Genomic DNA, 22,721 nt, shown 5'->3' with positions numbered 1-22,721 from the left:
CGGTGCTGATGGTGTGATGACGGCTGATGCATTACCTGCTCGTAGCAATTTGAGTGCCTGTAGCATAATTCATTAATCATGAAAAATGTACAGTTCAACTGAAGCAAACCCAGCAGATTTATTTGATCTAAATTTAAGTATTAGCTTAGATTTTTTTTCTTTTTCCCCAAGCACTGGGTCAGTTCTCTGCTTTAGATTAAGACAGGTTTCTGTTACAAGGGTATGTTGGGGAAGACCCGTTCCTTTTCCAGCTCTCTCCTCTCGCGGACAAAGTTATTGTAATTCCACTGATTTGTGGCATTTCTTTGTGGGCTGTTAGCATCGTGACAAGACTAGAATATACAGTCAACAAAGAATTGTATAGTATTTGAAAAATCACAATGCTCCATGCAAATGATCTCATCTTACCAGTCACTTCTTAGACTGTGTGGTTTATTTTTCTGGATCTCTCTATTTGGGGTTCCACATCTATACATTTTGAAAGGGGGGAAAAGGCAACAAAAATGAGCAAAGCCATGATGCTTTGTGTGTGGAGTTTGACCCCGCCCACCAGGTTAAAGTTTATAAATGTGCACCTTGTTAATTTTTCACCCACCCCGTAAGTGTGGTGCTTGTGATCTGACCACTGTCGCAGTCTGAGTCCCAGAAAAGTCACTTAAAACATCTTTTTTTTCCAATTGATGTACATAAATGCAGACCTTGGTTCATACTGAATTCTTAAGCTGGTAACGAATCAACAGCTGAGACGCAGGAGAAGCGTTTGTCCTCAGAAACCTCAATTGTTCGAGGACTGAAACGCTACCACATGCCCTTGCCCGGCTCCGTGTGTCCTTCGTGCCCGTGCATGCTTAAACACAGGTGGATCCTTTATGTGGGACCAGCTCGTCCTCATCTGTGAAATAAGGATGGCCACGGTACCAATCTCATAGGGTTGATACGGAGTTGAAAGAATGAACGTGTGTAAAGCACGCAGAAGAGGCATCAGCGTGCCAGACCGTTAGCTGCTAAGGAGTAAGTCCTGAACTTCATTTGTTCACAGTGCCTTTGTGTCTCGGTAACTTTGTCGTGGCATCTCTAGGTTAATGAGAATACTGAATAACTTCCATTTATTAAATCGTTCGGTCCAACTAAGTTTATTAAATAAGTATTATGCCCTAACAGTCGTTATTGGGGAAAGTCATACACATAAATTAGAAGGAACATTTTTATTTCATTCTTAGATAACCATGGTGACATACTAATGGGATGGTTGCACCTGTTGGCCACTGCACAACTTCTCTAGCTTGGGAGTCCAATGGATGTTGCCGCCCTCTGTGGTTTTTTGTTTTTTGTTTGTGGTACTTTCCTTTTATCATAGCAACCCCGCTGTTTTGTGACATAGTGATGCCACGGAGAGGAATGTACCAGGATCTAATACTGAAACTGAATACCTCAAGTGGGGTCCGGTCCATCTCTGGCGTTGCATTTTCCTCTTAAATTCAGAATGCCCTGTGGGGTCTCTGTGGGTTTGCTGTGGTACACGGAGGCACCCAGGTACATGGTCTGGAAACACCTGTGACTAGCATGTTAACCCAACTCTAGGGTGGGTTTGAACTGGTGACGTCGAAGTAAAAAGTTCTTCTCTGTTTGAACTTTTGCTTACAGGCCTGATTTACAAGATGTGTTTTAGAAGTGGTTCTATTAAAATTTGGTTTATGCAAAGGTCTGATAATGCAAGGGTCTGATATTTGTTCTTAAGTTCTGAAGAATGTCCGAGATAGTCGAGCGTGGTGGACCTTGCAGGAGCTGGTCTCTGCCTGGAAAGGAGCGGACGGCAGCGTGGTGGGGCCCCCACACTGACATGGGAAGGGCCGAGGGGCTTGTCTTCGATGGAAGTGCGAGTGACGGGCTAAAGAATTTGTCGTCTAAGAGAAGCTTTCCCCAGGTGTCAGAGCGTCTCTTCATGGGGATCACGTGGCATCACCTGCGTGTGGTCTCAGGGTACGCCAGTCCCCCACTGTCTCCGCACAGCTGCCTGGGCCTCGGCTGTGGATCCAGGTGTGGAAGAAGCATGGTTCTGCCTCGGGCAGCCTCCTCGCCCTGCTGGCCTCGGAGCCGGCTGCGTCTCTCCTGCCTCCCTTCAAGTCTGGGCTCTGTGACTGCTCTGAACCTGATTTCATGTGTATTCACAGTGGTTTGGTCTTAGCAGATATATTTTTTTTTTTTCTTAAGATTTTATTTATTCACAAGAGACGCAGAGAGAGGCAGAGACACAGGCAGGGGGAGAAGCAGGCTCCATGCAGGGAGCCCGATGTGGGACTCGATCCTGGGACCCCGGGGTCATACCCTGGGCCTAAGGGAGATGCTCAACCCCTGAGCTACCCGGGTGCCCGTCCGAGGGGTCCTGAGAGGCATGCAGTCCTCTGCTCGGACCCTTCTTGGGCCAGCCACCTTCTCAGCAGCATAACACTCACAGACCTTTCTGGGGACCAGGAGCCCCTCCATGACTTACAAGCCCTGGCCCCCCAAGCCTGGCTTCTGTCTGTACCTTCACCCCCCGCAGCCTTCCCCTTCCTACAAGCCGGCACTGCTCTCTGGCCCCCCTCACTGCCTCCCCCTCCCTCTGGTAGCTGCTCACATACTACCTCCCACACCCCGCTCCCTGTTTGGCACGCTGTTGACTATTCAGTCTTCTTGGCTCAGCACCCCCCTGACATAAACATTTGTTTTTTCTTGGCTTATTGTCTCTCTCCACCCCTGACCCAGGCTGCCTGCCAGCTACAGTGAGAGCGTCCGAATTTCTATGGGTGACTCCTGTGCTTCTGGCAGCTGCAGCGGTGCTGGGCACACAGTAGGTGCTCAGTAAATACTTGTCGAATAAACGACATAGATAAGTGAGTGAGCGTCTCTAAGGGAAACACCGTGCTATCTTTAACGCCTCCATAAGTTAGAGGCTTTGGACAGCGTAGAGTTATTTTCTTCCTACACGTGTCTCATCGAGATAAGACAGCTTTGTGGGAAATGCTTGGATGGTTTGAACCCTGATCACTCAGACTTGGTTTTAGTTAAACTGCTCTGTGCTTAGTCTTTTTGATATTGCAACATTCCCTGGAGTTTTTTTTTTTTTTAATTTTTATTTATTTATGATAGTCACACAGAGAGAGAGAGAGAGATGCAGAGACACAGGCAGAGGGAGAAGCAGGCTCCATGCACCGGGAGCCCGATGTGGGATTCGATCCTGGGTCTCCAGGATCGCGCCCTGGGCCAAAGGCAGGCGCCAAACCGCTGCGCCACCCAGGGATTCCCCCTGGAGTTTTTGAATCCAGGGAATATATGTTAACCTGGTAAAAGAAATAAAGCTAACTGGTATGCTAGGGACCATATTCTATGAACTGGTTCCTCTGAATTGAGTTCAGATACGGTTTCTTTACTACAAGTCAGTGGAAACTGGAGACCAAACCGGAGCATTCTTGGGTTGAGTATTTGGCTTCTGAGGTGGAATGTGTAGGATTGGAGGACTGTCAACCTGGCATGTAGATGAAGCCTTGAAAGAAGATATATCTGTAACTTTCAGAACCACCTTTTAGTCTTAAGAACACATAAACAAAGGAGGAATAGATTTTTTAAACAAAGAATGGAATCCAGAAATGGGACTTGCTGGGTCAGAAGGTGAGAGCAGTTCAGATATTGGAGGCAGCTTCCGAATCGCCCCGTGTCGAGGTGCACTCCGAGTGACCCGGCTCCGCAACACATGCAGAGGTTTTCTCTCATCGCTTCATTGAGCTTTCATCCGTGTACAGTGAGGGTCATCCATCGTACGTGCACAACTCTGGAGCCCGTTCGTCCCCAGAGCTGTGCAGCCGGCGCCACGATCCACTTCCATCACCCGTCGGGTCCCTCATGCTCTTGAGCAGGTAATCCCTGCTCCCACCCCTGGGCGTGGGCAACCTCTCTCTCAGCGTTGGTGTTTTCTAGACCTTTCGTAGAAATGAGATCGTGCGGCTTTTTTCCCTCAGCGGTGTTTGGAGGCTCAGCATCCTCCTTTGTGGAGTTGTGCCGTCATCTGTCGTGCGTTCCTTCTTTCACCTCTGGGTAGTAGTCCGTACGGATGGCCCACATCTTGTCTGTGTTCACCAGCCGATGGACTTTTGGGTTGTTTCCAATTTTTGGGTGTCGGGAGTAACGCTGCCGGGAACATTCGCACACCTGTGCATGGGCACGAGTTCCTGTCCTTCGTGTGAAGATTCTCAGGGGCAGAATTGCTGTGTTGCATGATCAGCTTATGTCTGACTTTCTAAGAAACTGCTGGATTGTCTTCCCAAGTGTCTGCACTTAACATCCCCACCAGCAGTGTTTGAGGGTTTCGGTTGCTCCATATTCTTGTGGACACACACCTGTCTGTCTTCTTTATCATAGCTGTCCCAGTGGACGCGAAGTCGTCTCTGATTTTGGTTTTAGTTTGCATTTCCCTCATGGCTAGCAAAGTTGAGCATTTTTGCCCATCCTAATCAGCCATTTGTCTACTTTCTTCAGGGAAATGTTTATTCAGATATTTTTCGTTTTTAAATTAGATCATCATTGAGTTATAAGAGTTTATGATTTTTGCTGATACGTGTCCTCTATCAGATCCATGGTTTGCAAATACTTTTTCCTAGTCTTTGGCTGTCTTTTTAATTTTCTTAGTGCTATCTTTTGAAGTACATTTTAAATTTTGATGAAGTCTAGTTACCAGGTTTTTTTTGGTGTGGGTTTTTTTTTTTAATATTTTATTTATTTATTCATGAGAGATACACAGAGAGAGAGAGGCAGAGACACAGGCAGAGGGAGAAGCAGGCTCCATGCAGGAAGCCCGACGTGGGACCCGATCCTGGGACTCCAGGATCACGCCCTGGGCCGAAGGCAGGCACTAAACCACTGAGCTACCCAGGGATCCCTGGGTTGTGCTTTTGATATTGTATCTAGAATCTTTGTCCAGCCCAAGGTCATCGTAGTTGTATGGGGGTGCATTTACCTGATGATTAGTGAAGTCCTTTTTATATGTTTATTGGTGATTGGACCTCTTCTGAATTACGTGTTCAGCCGTGTTTCTTTGACATTTAAGAGGTATAGTGAAAAACATGTCTAAAACATAAATTGGAATAGCATTAGGAAAAATGCGTTCTATTTTTGTATTTAATACCATATGCATTAGTTTCTGAGGGCTGTTGTAACAAATTAGCAGAAACTTAGTGGCTCAAAACAAGGGGAAATCTATTCTCTCACAGTTCTGGAGACCAGAAGTTGAAAATCAAGGTGTTGGTAGGCTGTGTGCTCCCTCCTGTGGCTCCGAGGGAGGATCCTTCTGTCTCTTCCAGCTCCCAGTGGCCCCTGACGCTTTTGCTCAGGTCTCTGCCCTGTCTTTGTGCGGCTCCTCTATCTCTGCATTTGCTCTGCTGTCCCGTATGAGGACACTGTCATTGGATTTAGGGCCCACTCAGATGATCTGGGGTGATCTCATTTGAGAGCCTGAACTTCGTTACACGTACAAAGATCCTTTTTCCAAATCCGGTCCCATGCACAGGTTCTGGGGGTCGGGCGTGGACATGTAGTTTGGGGGCCGGGTCCTTTCCTATACCACAGCATCTGTGTCGGCCTCCTGGTGCGTATCAGCCAGCATCCGTTGTGCTTCTCTGGTTTTTATATCGCTGCTTCTGTCTTTAGAGGTTTGTCCTCGTTGAACTCTTGACCAGGGGGATGATTTCTTGGCATCTGGGATTTGGGGCTCTAGATGTTGACACAAGGTGGGATGATCTCTTAGAAATAGTGAACATTTTTTGTAATCTGTCTTTTATTATTTTCCCCTAGGGAAATAAATGTCTTTACTTGGCTTCTTGCCACTCATGTTCCATAATGTTTTGTTCCTTCGTATTATTTTAGGCCCTTGTTTGCAAAATTAAAAAAAAAGTGAGTAGAGAAATTATGAAGAAACTGACAACAGATTTAGACCTTGGTTTCACTGGGAACTGTTGTATGTTTGGAAATTTTTCTTGTTTTTAACAGATCTGTTTAGCATTTGGAACTAGCTGCATACATTCTAGAGCTACAATTTTAGGTAGAGCCATGGAGCTAACAATAACCCATATGGGTAGTAATTTTTACTACCTCCCTAGCTCACCATTTATGGGGACTTTTAGATCAGCTGGATCAGTTAGTAAGTTTCCATGCGTGCAGGTGAACACCAGGATGGGCCGTCCGAGGGCCCATTTTGAGGACGAAGACCCGAGGGCCAGCTGCGCTGGGCCTGACCAGGACCTCTCAGTGTGTGATAGCGCAGTGAGGATCAGCATCGAGCTGCCTGGCTCCTCCTCTACTACCACTTTACCAAGCAGTTGGGGAGGCAGACACCATCTGCCCAGATGGAAGGGAGGGGGGCTTTTCCCTAAAATTACCCCTCAGAGAAAGCCTTTGCCACAAAGTTAAGTAAAATAAAAACCGCGCTTCCTTTGGTTCGGCAGTCTAAGGGCTAAGTCAGCCACGCTAGAAATCGCCAGTATGATCTTGCCCGTTCTAAAATTGCGTTCCTATCGTGAGGACATGTTCTGACAGCCAGCACTGTTGTTCCCTCTGCGCGGGGTGTCCGTGTCCGGGGACCCTGGGTTGTCTGGCGTAGGATATGAAGGGGTCTGGCGAGGCTGCCCAGTTGGGGTCAGCAGGGGTGCGCTCGGCGCCTGGCCTGGCCGGGCACTGTTGCAGGGGCTGGGGTTACATCCAGCAGCAAAGACCCCAGCCCTCGGAGCGCTTCCACCAGGGGGAGGAGGGACACGATACGCATAAAGAGCAAATTATGTAATCAGTGATAAGTGCCGCGGAGGAAAGAGAAGGATAAGGGAAGTGGGAGAATTGTAGCATTTCACACTTTTTATTATGGAAACTTACAAACGTGTGCAAAAGTGGAGTAGTCCAACAAAACCCCACAAACCTGTCTACCCAGCTTCAGCAGTTGGGAGAATTGCCCATCTTGCTTCCCTGAGCCTCATTCCCTGTAACCCTGTGTTATTCTGAAGCAGCCCCCGGGCATCACGTCCTTGCAGGTGTGTGTTATGGACGGACGGAAGGTGTCTCCCCTCCCCCAGCTCGCGTGCTGGAGCTCTGGCTCCCAGGGTGACGGCATTTGGCGATGGGGTCCCCGGGTGGCCAGTAGGACCCTGGGCGGAGAGCAGCCTGGAGGGGAATGGAGGGTGGGCCCTGAGGGTGGAGCCAGTGGCCTTATGAGAGGGGCCGAGGGTGCTGCCCCCACCCCCTCGTGCACACCAGGGAAGGACCCCAAGCAGAAGGAGACCAGGCCCCCGCACGAGTGGCCAGCACCTTGGCCTGGGACTTCCCGGCTCCGGAGCGGGGGGAAGACAAGTGGAGCCAGTGGGGCGCCGGGAGCCAGCCTGTGTATTGTGTCACGGCAGCCGGAGCCGAGGTGGCGGGTGTCGCTCAGGACAGCGCGTCTCTAAGAGAGCAGGGCTTTTAAAACCAGAAGTGTAAAGCCTGTATCATACCTAAAATACTGTCCCCGATATCAGATATTCAGCGTTCACATTTTCAGTGTGTCTCTTTCTTTTAAAGCCTTTGAATTAATTAGTATCCAGATGAGGTCTTGAGTCTCTTCCAATCTCGGGTCCCCCTCGGCCTCCCTCTGGCTCCTGGCCGGTTCCCGAGGAGCCCAGGTTCTCCGTCCGTGGCCGAGTCACGCTCACTCCCCCACTTGGCTGGCTGTGTCCCACGGTGTCCGTGACCGCCATCCTCTGTCCTGGGGGTTCTGTGTCTCCCGGAAGGTGGTCCCTGGAGCCGGAGGCTGGGTCAGGTTCAGGCTGCGTGGTTTTGGCAAGACTCTCCCAGCTGGTGGTGCGCAGGCTCCGCAGGCGTGTCGGGGGAGCGGCCCTCGCCCTGTCGCTCAGCCCTGTGGGTGCGGGATGGTCGGACTCTAGTGTTCCCGCTTCTTCTTCATTTGTTAGCAGGAATGTGTCTGTGCCAAGTGTGCGTGTGTGTCCCTCGCTTACCCAGTGGGGTAGTTGTGTGGGAAAGGCAGACTGCATGCCTGGCTCGCGGGGCGGGGTGGCTCCGGCGGGAAGCACCTGCCTTCGGCTCAGGTCGTGACCCCGTCCTGGAATCGAGCCGCGTTGGGCTCCCTGCTCAGCTGCTCGCTCTGCCCTCCCCTCGCTCCCCGCTCGCGCTCCCTTTCTGACAAATAAAATCTTAAAAAAAAGTCAGCGCCTCGCTCCCTTCCTCTGTAGCTGTTCTCAGGGTGAGTTGGTTCACTCGGGCCCTCTTGCCGATCAGTTACTTTGTTTTAAAGTATCTTGAATCTAAGGCTTCAACCTGCCTGCTCTGTCGCAGCCTGTGGCCGTGGCCCTGCTGTCCTTACTACCCTGCAGGCTGCTTCATCTTTGCCGACTAGTGGGCCCCCCGAGTTGGAGGAACCCTGAGAGTTTCTGTGCTCTCTGTCGTGTTAAGTGTTCCACACGCCTTTCCTGCCCTGGCCCCCGAGCCTGCCGTTTCTCCAAGAAGCCCTGCTGCTTTTTAGTGGGAAAAGGTTTGTCAGGACCCTGGTCTGCGTGCTCGGACTCCTGGTTGCTGTTGGGTCTTCTTTTTAGGGGACAGAGCTAGGAATTTAAAGATAAAATACACCCTAAGTTCACACTGGTCTTTTTGATTCGGTTTCAGGGCTTAGTTTTTTTTTTTTTTTTTTTAAGATTTAATTTATGAGAGAGAGAGAGAGAGGCAGAGACACAGGAGGAGGGAGAAGCAGGTTCCATGCCAGGAGCCCGACACGGGACTCGATCCCGGGACCCCAGGATCACGCCCTGGGCCAAAGGCAGGCACTAAACCGCTGAGCCACCCAGGGATCCCTGGACCTAGGGGTTTTAATGAGCTGCTGGATCTTCTGTATTTTCTTTCTTATTTTGTGGATACTTGGGGATGACAGAGATAGGGCCTTCTCCAACTTGAGCTGCATCAGAATCCCCTAGTGGGCTTGTTAGAGCCCGATGCTGGGCTCCACCCCAGTTTCTGATTCGGTGAGGCAGGGCGGGCCTGGGAATGAGCATTTATCAAACACCTAGCGGATGCCACAGGTCCTGGGAGCCCCTTATCCCACCTTTACAGTCTCTGACGCTGCTTCCACAGTGACTCAGGAGCACAGATTTAAAATGCTTTTACTGGTTCTCTGTGGCATTTGGACATATTGCACCAGGAGCACATGGTCTGAGCACCAGTCTCACCAGAGTTCTTTCTCTGTGGCTGTACTGCCAGCCATGCGTGCATTTAACTCAATTTGTTTTATTTTTTTCTGATATTTTTCGGGAAAACTTTTTAAGCATTTAACTTCGTTTTGTAATTATATGAAATGCTTCCTTTTGAAACCATATCTTCCAAGCAAGGTATAATTATAAGCAATGTAGTGTTATTTCTGTCCTTCTACCCTGACCCTTCCCTTATCTAAGTATTCTCCTATCGTAAAAAAAAAAAAAAAAAAAAAAAAATTCATACGCATTTGTGCTTCCCTTCTCAGATAGGAAATTGCAGACCAAGACACATTTTTGACCCTGGCTTTTTCTCTCCACGTTTCCTGGAGATCTTTCCTGTTGCTTTTGACAGTCCCGTAGTACTCCGTCATGTGGCTCGTGGATGTTCTGTGGTTATTCTACTTGGGTGCTATCTGTGGAAATTGCTTTTGCTCTTTCAGGTAGTCCTGAATCAAGTAGCCTTGTGTGTGTGTCTGTTGGGATGGATTCCTTCAGGGATTGCTGGGGTTTTGGATTGAGGTGATGCAACAGTTAGGGTCAGGGGCGAAGCTGGAAGCTGGACGGAGGAGGCATAACTTGACCGCCAGCAGTGAAATGGCAGGACATACTGACGTGTGAACTACAGTTGGCATTTTGGCGGGACAACCAAAGATAAAGGTGATCCCCATCATCCCCATCATGTTGACTGTAGGAAAGACTTTTCTTTAGAGTTGGCCTCTGCAGTAAAGAGCTGTGGGAGGGCCCACTGGTTTCGAGCCTCATTCCCCACCTCCAACTCCCAAATGTGAAAGCCTTTTATGTGCAGGTAAGTACTCTGAGAGGACCACTGGGGAGGGTTTCCATATTCCGTGAAGATGCATTTGGTATTAGTTTTCCCCACAGAAGAGTGACTAATTTGAAGAATCCATTAATTTTCCTTGCTGTGCTGATGTTATACAAGAAGTATAGCAAGCACGTTTTATACGTGATTGTGGGTAATTACAGACATGGCCTCCCAGTTTGTGACCTTGGGTGTTTCTGTCATCCATTTGAAAGTCTGTTTTACCAAAAGCTGTTGAACAGTTAATTCACGTGTGCATTATTGGTCTTGGGCAAGTGTATACACCATTGTTGGGGGTAGTGCCTGTATTCTCTTTCACCCTCATAAGTACCACCCAGTACAGGAATGTACTGCTGCTTCCTGGAGAGCTGGAGCTTTCTTCCCTTAACAGCATACTTTAAGAATGGCTCTTTCTGAAAATTTTTCTGTAAAGCAAAGGCTAGGAAAAGTATACATTTCCTTTGACTTATTTGTTCCAAGGTGGACTCCTAGAATCCCTTGCCTGGAAGGGCCTTGGAACTGGTCATCTGGTCCCAGTCCAGCCACTCCATGGCGGAGGAGGTCCTCAGAGGGGAAGACACAGCAGTGCTCCAAATGCAGGTCTCTCAGCACAGCACTTGATTATATTGGGCTGCAGTCTGCGTCGTCTTTGCCACCCCTCAGTGCCAGGGAGCCTGTGGAGGTAAATCTAATGCCTTTGAGACGTTGCCCATGAGATGGTTGAATACACCCATTTTGTTAGCAGACTAAAATAATCTGGATGTCTTCAACAGCTTAAGATAAAGTGAGAGATGCGTTTTATTGGAGAAGTTACTAGTTCCCTTTACTAAGATTATACTAAAGAATTTGAAGAAGAATTATACTGTATGAGAGTATCAATCTTGATTTAAAATCTTTTATCCAACATAAATTTCCAAATAAAAATATTGATCTTAAAAATGCATATATTATGAGGAGAGTTACCCATCAGCTGCAAATCGGCTGAACCTTTTGTTTTTTTCTGCCACTTTCACGGTTACCGTGGCCTGATCCTTTTCTCCGTTAGTGTTGAGATTTCATAGCTTTGCATGTTTAAGGGCTAGTGACTGGTAAGCAAATGACAGAAGTGTTCACTATTGATGGAAGGTCTTCTGGAACCTGTACCTTCAGCCAGACAGCATTGACAGAGCCTCCGTGCAGTTTAATTAGCAAATAATAAAATTAAGAAATAGAGAAGCAACTCAGGGCAGCAGAGAAGAGTTTCTTTTTTAAGATAGATTTATTTATTTATTTATTTATTTATTTATTCATTCATTCATTCATTCATTCATTCATTCATTCATTCATTCATGAGAGATACAGAGAGAGGCAGAGACCCAGGCAGAGGGAGAAGCAGGCTTCCTGTGGAGAGCCCGATGTGGGACTCGATCCTGGGACCCCAGGATCATGACCTGAGCCAAAGGCAGACATTCAACCACTGAGGCCCCCCAGGTGCCCCAGCAGAGAAGAATATTGAGTCCAGAGCCAGCCTGCCTGGAGGTGAATAGGTCCCAGGTTTGAAGCTCATTAGCTGCTTGTCCTTGAGCAGGTTTCCATGCTTGACCTCTGGCTCAGTTTCCGATCTGTGGAATAGCCCTCTCTCCTCAGGCTGGCTTGTGAGTGAGTGTGTGCCAGACCCTGCAAGTGTTCCAGGCCCCTCGTGCTATGTATTGGTGGTAAGCAGATGGCTCCTCTGACTTCTTTTAGCTAGCTCTCACCTGGTGCTAAGCCCTCCTGTACCATCAGAAGAAAGGTAGTATGTAGAATTTTTTTTTTCAAATTAAACGCTTTAATTTTTCTTGTGGGTGCTATAGCAAATTACACAGACTTAATGCCTCAAAAATAACACAAATGTATTATTTTGGAGTTGTGGAGGTCAGAAGTCTGAAATGGGTCTCGTTGGGCTCAAATCAAGAGGTTGCCAGGGCTGATTCCTTCTGGAGAGAATGCATTCCCTTGTCCTTTACTGGCTCCTAGAGGCTGCCCACGTTCCTGGGCCCACGGCCTTTCCTCCATCTTCAGAGCCAGCGATGACCAGCTTAGTCCTCATGATACCACCTCTGGTTCTGGCTCTGCCTCCGTCGTCCCCTCTGAGTGCATTGGCCTCCTGGATGATCCAGGATAATCTCTTTATTTAAGTTCACCTGATTAGCAACCTTATCTACCACCTAATTTCTCCCTCGTCTTGTAACATATTCACAGGCTCTGGAGAGCAGGGCTATGACAGAGATTTCCAAATGCCCTTAACATATGTCTGGGGGGAAAAAAAACAAAAAACACAGGGAGTAAGGATTGTACAAGCATGAAAACCCTGTGTCCTTCCTGACTGAGAGTAACTTCAATATAGCTTGTGTCTCCCCCGAGGCATAATTTATAGCTGCCAAGCACTTAAACCACATTTGGTAATTCATGCTACTCTTTCTGTAGACTCAGTGCCAAATTCAATCTTAATGTCATATTTGAGTCCTAAAATCTTCTAAAAATTGTTGTATAAACATTATAGGACCATTAGCAACAACCAGTGCATAGCTTTTGAATGTAGGTACAAACCTTTTTCTTTTTTTTTTCTTTTTTAATTTTTATTTTATTTATGATAGTCACAGAGAGAGAGAGAGAGAGAGAGAGAGAGAGAGAGAGAGAGGCAGAGACACAGGCAGAGGGAGAAGCAGGCTCCATGCACTGGGATCCCGATGTGGGATTCGATCCTGGGTCTCCAGGATTGCGCCCTGGGCCAAAGGCAGGCACCAAACCGCTGCGCCACCCAGGGATCCCCAAACCTTTTTCTTTTAGGTTAGAGAGACTATGTACCTTTTAGTTTAGTTTAGACACCCTATATATATATATATATATTTTTTTTTTAAGATTTATTTATTTATTTATTTATTTATTTATTTATTTATTTATGACACAGAAAGAGAGGGAGGCAGAGACAGGTAGAGGGAGAAGCAGGCTCCATATAGGGAGCCCGATGTGGACTCAATCCCAGATCCTGGGATTATGCCCTGAGCCGGAGGCAGACGCTCAACCACTGAGCCACCCAGGCGTCCCTAGACACCCTATTATATTCCTGAGATGCAGAAAGTGAACACCCCTGTAATCTCATTCTCAAATCGAAACCCTCCCGATGGTTTGGTTTAGACCGAGACTTCTGACAGGGTGCAGTGCCGGTTGTCTTGTCTGGGACATTTTGCTGCAAAACAGGACATCCCAAAGTCCTGTGCTCTGTCAGCTTAGTGTTGTTTCTGTTCCAGTTGCCATCTAGTGTTAAGAATTAAAAATCTGAATTTCAAAAATGTCTAAATAACTTGTGACTTTGTAGTTTTAGTGGGCCCCCAAATAAAGGTTTTGGGCATCAAGTGATTGAAAGTGAAAGTGTCCACTGCTCTTCAGGGAGCAGGCCGGTGAGCTACATGGTGTAGGACTGGTTTGGGGCGGGGGTCTGGCCTGCTGTTAGGCTTTAGTTAGATTCTAATCTCAGTGACAGCATCTTGGGTCAGGAGACTGTCTGGCCTCCAGATTTCTATTTCTGTTATGATCGACTCCTTTGAAGGTTAGAGTTGTTTCAAAAATAGCCATTTTCTTACTGTCTTGGTGATCTCAAGTGTAAGTGATGTATTTATATCTGTAGTTACTTTTATAAACTGGATACATATTAGTGTCTTTTTAATGTTGATACAGGTTACTAATTACTTTTTCCATAATTGAGTTCCCAGTTCCTTCTGTTTTAAAGGCATAAGACAAATGTTGAATTGGTTGAAATAAGACCCATTTATGCCTAAATCACTGAAATCTTATTTTTTGGCTTCTTTTTCCTTCCATATTTAATTAGCTCTTACCTGCTTTTAGCATTAAAAAGTTTTAAATTACATGATTAATACATGCAAATATATGCTGGTAAAAATGTGAGAATGCAGGAGGTAACAAAGGTCTGGCCAGTCGTCTGACTGCATTTGACAAAATCTAGTTACTGCTGACAGAAATAAGGAGAAAACAGGTTCATACCATCAGAAATCTGGGACTCTGCCTGCCTTCACTGGGGGCCGTCTGAGCGGGGCTTTTCTCAGCCTGGGGCAGGTGCCCAGCAGGTCTGGGCAGCACCCTGGGTGCCTGCGTCCCTCTCTTCCCAGCAGGATGACTGTCCCGATGTTTGCCTTCACATCTGAGTGGCTCCTGTGTCTGCCCCTCGCAGCCCTTCCTGCCAGGGCCCTGCCCTGCCCTGATACTGGCCAGGGGTGGAGGCCGACCAGCAGCCCTGGTCTGCACACCCCGGGAGTTGCCTGTGGGTGGCGCGGGCATGGTGTGCTCCCCCAGCCCTCTGGTCTCCACGTGTCCCCTACAGTGATGGGAATGGGCCTGGCGGAGCAGGGAAAGAGAGGTTTATGTTAATGGGATTATGCTTTGAATTACCCTTATTAAGGACTGAGGAGGCTCCCCTTTCTCACACGAAAAGGGATCTTAGTTATTACAATAAATACTTTGACTTCAGTCCTTTAATAGGCCTCTTGAGGTGGAAAAATAAACACAGTTCTCTAAACAGGGTTCTCTGAAGCTGGGCGCATCAGTCTTCCACCTCGTTTTTGCTGTTGGTAGCTACTTTCTGATGAACATCAGCCCAGAAGTTGTTCCGTCTTCTGTCTTCTGGTTCAGACCTCAAAGCTCTAAGGACTTTTTGGGGATTCTACTAAGTACGTATTGTTAATTTGGTCACCCATCGCATAAGCTGAGATGTAATTGGGATTCTATGCCTACGCACAGTCTCCTATCTTCCTCCCTTCACTCTCCTGCTCTCTGGAGCCCGTTTCCATACAAAGATTGAAGCTATTAGGACAATGATGGGGTGCGTTCTGGAACAGGTAGCTTTTCTTTGTTCTCAGTCAGTCCTGGTAGAGCTTCAGTGGGTTAGAAGAATTTGACCTTTTTCAGGTATAATTGAGGGGGCAGGGGTTAGTCTGCAGAGGAGCACAGCCTGCGTGGCTGGAGCAGCGAGTGGGCAGCTCTAGAGGGTGGAAGGCCAGTATCAGGGTGTCTGTGGGGTTGGCTGCAGAGCCTTTCTGTTCTTGCTGTGTACATAGATGGCTGTGTTCTCTCTGTGTCTTCATGTGGGCTTGTCTCTTCCTGTGTATCCACACTTTCTCTTTAAAAGGGCACCAGTCAGATTAGATCAGGGCCTGGAGACCTTAAAGACTTGATTTCCAAATACGGTCACACTCAGAGGTCCTGGGGGTTAGGACTTCAACAGGAATTTTGTGGGGGCACACCGTTCAGCGTGTGGCAGGCACCGGGGTCAGACAGTCACATTGAAGTCTGCCATTAGTGTGCTAGTTGACTTCTGATCTTTTAAAAGTGAATTTAGGACAGAAATTAAAGATTTATTCCATGAGATAGTGTAAGAAAAATTACCTTACGGTCCCCATTTACATGAGCTTTACTCTAACAGGATTTTCCAAGAGAGCTAGCTTGGGGGATGTAGGGGGCACTTTATTGGGAGGCTCTGTACCCAGGTGTATTTGTGTGAGACTTTGTTATGAGGATGAACACAGGTGAAGCAGGAGAGAGCTTCTACTGCTTGCCCTCAGGGCCACTCAGCAGAAGAGTGGCAAATTTTGTACATTAACCTTGGAACCTTCTAAGGAGGCCATAGGGATGGCAATCCAAGGTAAGAAATCTGAGGCTGATTATTTTCTTTAATGATTTCTGAGATGATTATCAAATAAAGAAATACAATGAAAAATGCTAAGTTAAAACATAAAAATTGTTTTTATTTGAACAGAACATGTAATAAGAGTAACCCAAACTACTTTGCATCAGGTCCGGTTCAAGGCTGATTCATTTGACCATCACCACAGCCCTAGGTGTTATTTCCCATTTCACAGGTAGCCCTCTGAGGCCCAGGAGGGGTGGCACACTCAACTGAGGGGCTCTCTGTGCCCATCTGACAGCTGCGCTTGGCTGCTCCCCAGAAGCAATGCTCCTCTGAGCAGTGATCATCTCGTTATGTGGTTTTGGGGAGGTCTTTTATTTATTTATTTTTTAATGTTCGTGATAGCAAAATAAGCCAGTGTGTTAATGGCCCACATCAATTCCCAACGATTTAAGATCAATACAAAAGCAATTTGGATAATGGTTTTGCTTAAAGTTTGAGGATCTCCAGTGTAAGAGTTTGAGTCATCTACATTAAAAGGTTCTTTTTTAGCCTAAGGATAATGTGGTTATCCTCTCATTTTATGGGAGCTAATGGACTTTGCAGTTCTGTTAACACTAAGATAAAAGAGCTGAGTAAAAACTGAGCCTGTAGCGTGAAGTCACACATACCTGGATGCAAAACTAGGATCCCCAAGAGCCAGCTTTGTGTTCTGAATGGGCGGACCCCTGTAGCCTTGCCGTCCTGATCTGAGAAGGCTGGTCGTGCCCTAGCAGGGACTGCGAGGACTAACTCAGAGAAGCCACGTGTCTCATGTCTTGTGTGTCATGTGCACACAGAGTGTTCTGTACGTATTTTAGTTCCTACTAGCGTCTGGATGCATATTGAGTTTATTTGGGTGAGGAAATCCACGTTCACTTCCTGCGGTTTCCTTTTCTGCATGATGTTTGTGGCCGTTTGCGTGAAGCAGAAGCAGTAGCTGCGGGCCATACGCTCAGGAGGTTGCTGGTGGAGCTGAGCCAGCTCCCTCTCTCCTCAGCTTTGTGGTCTTGGGCAACGTACTCAGCTTTTCCAATCCTCATTCTCCTTGGGGAAAACCGTTCGAACCACATGGAGGTGTCGTAAGGGTGGAGTTAGACTGTGAATGTCAAGGGCTGGGTTTTCTTGAGATCAATAACTTAAAGGTATAAAACAATCTTGTTTTGTGATGTCATTTTACTAAATATAAAATTGTATAAGTTACCAATTCAGTACGTTCTATAGCCCCTGTTGCCTGTTGTAACTCTGTTCTTTATTCCTGTTGTAGGTGCTGGAGATCAGAATTTATTTACCTCTATTTATCCAACGCTTTCCCAGCAGCTTCCAAGAGAACCCATGGAATGGAGAAGGTGTGGCATATTTGTTCTTTGGCTTTATCTTCCTCTATATTTTATAGACATTTCTGTGAGCAAATGAGGTCGTAAAAGTTAAAGCCTAAGTTCTAAGGTGTTTAATAAAGAAACTGAACATATCACATAATCTGTGGGACTCACTCTTTAAGGATTATGTTGATTTTCTTACTGAGACCTAGGGTGGTAGAAACAAGACAGTTCTTTTGATTTAAAGGTTCTCTTTTATAGGAATGACATCTGATTCCTCGTGGTATATCAGTGTCTTTTAAAAATTTTTTTTGAATTTAAATTCAGTTTAGTTAACATACGGTATAGTATTAGTTTCAGGGGTGAATTCAGTGATTCATCAGTTGCATATAACACGCTCAGTGTCCATCCCCCAGTTACTCCCTACCTTTCAGGGACCCTCAGTTTGTTTTCTGTGATTCAAAGTCTGCATCAGAGTGTCTTAACGGTATGGGCACTTTGGAGGGGAGGCATGCGCTCAGCCTCCACATTAGTGTAGAACCCGTGGCCTTTACCTACGGTCTCAGCACGACCTCTCCACCCTGAGCTCCCATGCTCTTTTTGTAAGGATGAGGAAGTGTACAGAAAGATGCTATTTAAAAATCGAGGGAAACCAGACCAACAATCCTATGTGTCCTTCTGTATGCGATTGTTTGTCTCAGGACTTGTCTGGAGAAGTAGTCCATGTTTAAATTATCTTATTGGAAAACTTCTTTCTGCTATGGTTAGCTATTATTTCTAGAAAATGTTTGGATTCTGACTTGTTGGTGCAGGGAATCTGATTTTAATCGAGGTGTGTACACATTCCGGCTGTCATTCATGCTCACGTAGCCCAGCTCCTGCCATACCGTTTCCCTCTGACCAGCAGCATGCTGTACCTCCACCACCATGAAGAATGGACGTGGCTTTCTGGGTGTGACTCACCAGAGATGGGGTCTAGTCTCATTTTTGTGTGTGATACACTGTTAGAAGGAATGCATTGAACTACTAGAAAGAGCAGATGGAAAGTGGGAGAATCGTTCAACATCTGAGCAGGCCCTGTGCTGTCAGCGAGAGAAGGTAACTCAGTGGAGGAAGTAACGTCTGGAGAGGACTTCTAATACGCATTAGTTAAACATTCAGAAAGAGAAAACGAAAAAGCATGTCCATGAAACAAGACCAGGGGTTGTAAGGAAACAAGGAGAGACATAGATTTAGTGTGTGTTCATCTCTTTGCCTCCCTGAACCTGCCTGAGCCAGAGGAAGGGCTGAAGAAGGGTGAGGGTGCAGAGACAGTGCGTGCGGGTGACACAGTGGAGACTGGACACCTGTTCGAGAAGGATGACAGATGGAGGCCTCGGAGAGGAGGCTGAGCCCCTGAGTCTCGAATCTGCAGAGGCAGCTCCTGGAGACGCAGGGAGCAGGCCCAGGACCACAGCAGGCGAGGCCAGAGCACGTGGGGAGGGGACTGGCGGCGTGGGGCCACCTCTGCGGGAGCCTGCGGCTCGTGGCCAGATGAGCTCCAGGGCCGTGGATGTGAGGCACCGCAGGAAGCGGGGGAGAGGGCCAGTCTGGGTGTGAGCAGGTGCGGCCAGCACCAGAGCTGTCTGCCTCCCCCGCACTCTGCAGGCGGGGCGGGACGGTCCGGAGGGCGCCGCAAAAAGCCCTGCTCTGGCCCCCGGTGCCTTCCCCATGGGAGCAGGAGGCCTGCAGGATACTAGCCCAGAGACAGGACCGAGACAGGGACCGAGACAGGGACCGAGACAGGGACGGACGGGCTAGCTGAGGCTTGGCCCCGTCGGTGGCACACGGGGTTTGCAGTGCTGCCGGGCAGCTGTGAGCTTGAGGGAACGGGGATTCAGGAGGACGAAAAACACATCATAGAGCTGCGTAACCGGAGGTGATGGCCCATTTAGTAGGAAGGGAGTCCCGGAGTTGGGACAGAGGACGGCGACAAGGTAGTTGGGAGGGCGGGGGGCAGGCCCGAGGATGGCGGGCAGCGCTGAGCCCGCGTCTCCCATCGTGGACATTTGGACCTTGTGTCAGGAATGAGAGTGTTCAGGGAGACGCAGTGGGCTGAATGGTGGCCCCGAGGAGGTGCGTCCCCCTGGAAGCTGTGAGTGTGACTTTATTTGGTGAAAGGGGTCTTGTAGCATAACGGAGGTAAGGATCACGGGAGATCAGCCTGGAGCAGTGTGGCCCTAAGTGCAGTGACAGGTGTCCCGAGAAGACATGGACGCAGGCCGAGGAGCGGTCCGTGCAGAGCTGGCCTTGGCGATCGGGGCCCCCGGGGAGAGCGGGGCCGGGCTGCAAGCCCAGACCGCCCGGGTTTGCGGGCAGGGTGGAGGGCAGGGCGGACGGACGCCGGACACGGACGTGTCCTCCCACCAAGGGTCAGGGAAGCCGGCGCTGCCGGCTCCTGACCTCCCATTGCCGGTCTCCTGCGCTGCCAGAGAATTCGTGTTGTTTTAAGCCTCCGGGTTCGTGGGCTCCTCTTGTTAGAGGAGCTCTAGGAAACTCGGAGGGGCCCGGGCGGGAGCTGCGCGTGAGTGTGAGAGAACGAGGCCGGTTGATGCTGCCTGACGGTTAAAGTAGGTGCGTGTGACTGTGATAAAAATGTAGTTGATTGAGCAGACCTTGGAACGAGAATTGAAGCCAAGAATCTGCTAGCTGCAGGGACGGCTGTAGGGCGACGAGCACAGGGGAGTGGCAAGCCGGAGCTGCCGGCACCGTGGGGCTGGGTGCCCAGAGCTGCACGCGGGGGCGCTGGGCCGCGTCGACGTGGGGGCGTTAGCTAGAGGTTTCAGAGCAGGGGGTAGAGAGTAGGGGACGGGCAGCATCTGAAAAGTTAAGGTCAGGATTTTCCCTGTGGCGAATCAGGGGCTTGCTGGAGCCCCCACTACAAGTCCCGTGGAATGAAAGCAAAACAAAGCAAACCAAAAGCCATGCCAGGAAGACAGACAAAAAAAGAAACCAGATCTGCCGTCTCTGACAACATCGAAAATGGAGAGTAAGAGCCAGCACTTCTCAGAGTCCTGACGGAAAACTTCTTTCGACCTAGAAGTCTGTGCTACTCCAACTCACACGCAGAAGGGAAGACGGAGTCAGCCCCCCTCTATCACCCCTGCCGTCTGCCCCCTGCCCTGCCCCTTGGCCTGTGGGCCTGGCTGAGGTAGGAGTGACAGGGTTTGTCTCTCGAAGGCCTGGGGGCCACCTGGGGCCGCAGGATCTGTCACTTCTGGCTGCACGGGGCTTCACTTGTGTGTTCCTGTGTGCCATTCGCCTGTTGTATTCATTACTTGGCATGACGTGGAGAGGGTTGGGAAATACATAAAATGTTTTCAGACATGTCTGATCACAGACCTTACCACCCTGAAATAATGAAAGGACACATCTCAACAGGAAGGAAAATGAGCCCAGAATTCATAGATGAAAGAAGCAGCTGTCAGCAAACAAGTCATAAAAATATTTAGCTAATAATCTCAAGATATCACTTAATTTTTAAAAATTAAATCTACAATTTTAGATGTAAGGAAGAAAGCAGAGAGAAGAAAATGTACTTGTCTTGTTCAAGGAGAGGGTAGACATCTACTCTACTTTTAGAAAGAAAAATTTAAGTTTTTATGTATTAAAAATAGAAACGTAACCAACAGCAGAATAGAAAGAGAGGGTTAAACTTTCTTTTTTTTTTTTTAATTTTTATTTATTTATGATAGTCACACAGAGAGAGAGAGAGAGGCAGAGACACAGGCAGAGGGAGAAGCAGGCTCCATGCACCGGGATTCGATCCCGGGTCTCCAGGATCGCGCCCTGGGCCAAAGGCAGGCGCTAAACTGCTGCGCCACCCAGGGATCCCGAGGGTTAAACTTTCAAACCAACAGAGAAAAGGATGGAAAAAGAAAACTTGATGAGTCTCACAAAGGACAGAGAAAAATAGCCTCTGAATAGAAAGTACACAAGTTCAAGCATCCGCATAATCATGTTAAATACAGTTAGTTTCAGTTTATTAGGCACAGACCCCTTAGATTGGACAAAACATACAAAATGCAGCTAGAGATGTGTTAGAGATGCAGCTACTAGCAGTGGGAAGTAAGTGTGAAGGAAAAATAGATGTAGCCTAAGGTATGTTGTAGAAGTACAGTGAAAGCGTCTACACCCTGCCAGCCCCGGCTTGGGCGTGTGCAGCCTGCGGGCCTCCTCTCTGTGCCTCCCTCGGGGCCGAGGGCGCTCTCTGTTTTCTGTCTTGGGTCATACAGGGGATCATAAAACAGAAGTATTTGTGCAGTTTGAAACTCTCCTATCTTCAAACTCCTCTTTTGACCTTTAGGAATCTTTTTTTTTTTTTTTTTTTTTTTTTTTAAATAGTGACTTACAGATTCAGTGAAGCTCTAAATAATACCCATTTTTCTCAGAAGTCTGTGTTGTTGCAAATAGTCCTGGTTAAGTCGGATATTACTGTGCGCGTGTCACCGAGTAAGGTGAAAGACTTACAGAGAGGGAGCTTTGACACGTACATAGGAAGCGTGTTTAGATATTATAGAATTCTTTTTGGACAGAGTATTGCCATTATAATTCAGGATTATTACTGTATATTATACTTTGAACTCGTGGATATGATTTAATTATTGTTGCATTTTTCTCCCCCTTTTCTTTCTGCTGAGTCTTCTGTTGTCATTTTTCTCAGTGATGTTTTAAAAATTGTTCGTAGGTCCTATGGCCGGGCTCCAAAGATGATTCACCTAGAATCTAACTTCGTTCAATTCAAAGAGGAGCTGCTGCCCAAAGAAGGAAACAAAGCCCTACTTACTTTCCCCTTCCTTCATATTTATTGGACGGAATGCTGTGTAAGTATTCACAAAGGGAGAAGAAATTATGAGAAAATACCTTGGAATAGGACTGAGAAGTCACCAGTCTGGCTTTTGTTCAGGAAACCGTAATTTTTCAGATTGACTTTTTAATGTACTCTACTTGGTGTTCTCTTCTCTCCCGTCCTCAGGCACATGCCTGGTTGTCGCCCCATGCTTCTGCTCTGGTTCGGGGTGTGCCCTCTTGGTAACCACCACGTATGATCTCACTGCTGTGTTTGGAGTTCTTGTGAGCTCCCTGCACCCTCATGGCCTCTGGGATTGTTATTTACTCCCGGCTTTGTTTGTCTAACCTCCATATTCACTGTCCTGGACTTCATACTCCCTGTGGGGCTCTCCTGAGGGCTTCCTGAGGGCAGGGGACTGACCTGCTTCCTCACCATCCCAGCGCCTCCAGAGCAGGGATGCTCTGGTCACCAGAGCCCTTACTAGTACTTTGCAGTTGCATATTTATGAACCTGGAAGGAAGCTTGTCACTGTTGACAGAATTCTTCTGTCATTAACTGAGAGAAAACACTGTGGTTCATTTCTTGTGTGTTTTGGCTCTAATAAAACAGGCATTTAGTGAAATACAGCATACACAAATCATTACGTGTTGTGACATTTTCACCTGAGGATGTAGAAGTAGTGTTGTGTGGTTTCATAAGAAAGGACTGGAAGCTTACTCCTACACCCTTTTGCCTTTGCAGGTTTTGCTTTGTAGCTTTTTCAGTGGAGTCTGTTGTGCAGAGTGGCCTTACACCGTCAGCA

The 22,721-nt window shown here is 47.8% G+C and overlaps 1 protein-coding gene across 3 annotated transcripts in view; it reads left to right on the top strand.

The window, feature by feature from the left end:
* TRAPPC10 (trafficking protein particle complex subunit 10) overlaps positions 1-22,721 on the top strand; it is an 86,556-nt gene that overhangs the window by 2,387 nt on the left and 61,448 nt on the right. For 2 of the 3 annotated variants that reach the window (XM_041735131.1, XM_041735130.1), the window contains exons 2-3: positions 17,037-17,118; positions 21,815-21,950. The exons of the other annotated variant lie outside the window; for it this stretch is intronic. In XM_041735131.1, the coding sequence (XP_041591065.1) occupies positions 17,037-17,118; positions 21,815-21,950 (218 nt within the window). The remainder of the gene's footprint in view (positions 1-17,036; positions 17,119-21,814; positions 21,951-22,721) is intronic. 3 annotated transcript variants of the gene reach the window in all.

This window comes from Vulpes lagopus, chromosome 20 (genome assembly GCF_018345385.1).
Source record: "Vulpes lagopus strain Blue_001 chromosome 20, ASM1834538v1, whole genome shotgun sequence".
In the NCBI taxonomy this organism is placed as follows: domain Eukaryota; kingdom Metazoa; phylum Chordata; class Mammalia; order Carnivora; family Canidae; genus Vulpes; species Vulpes lagopus.
This window is presented reverse-complemented; position numbering and strand designations above follow the sequence as displayed.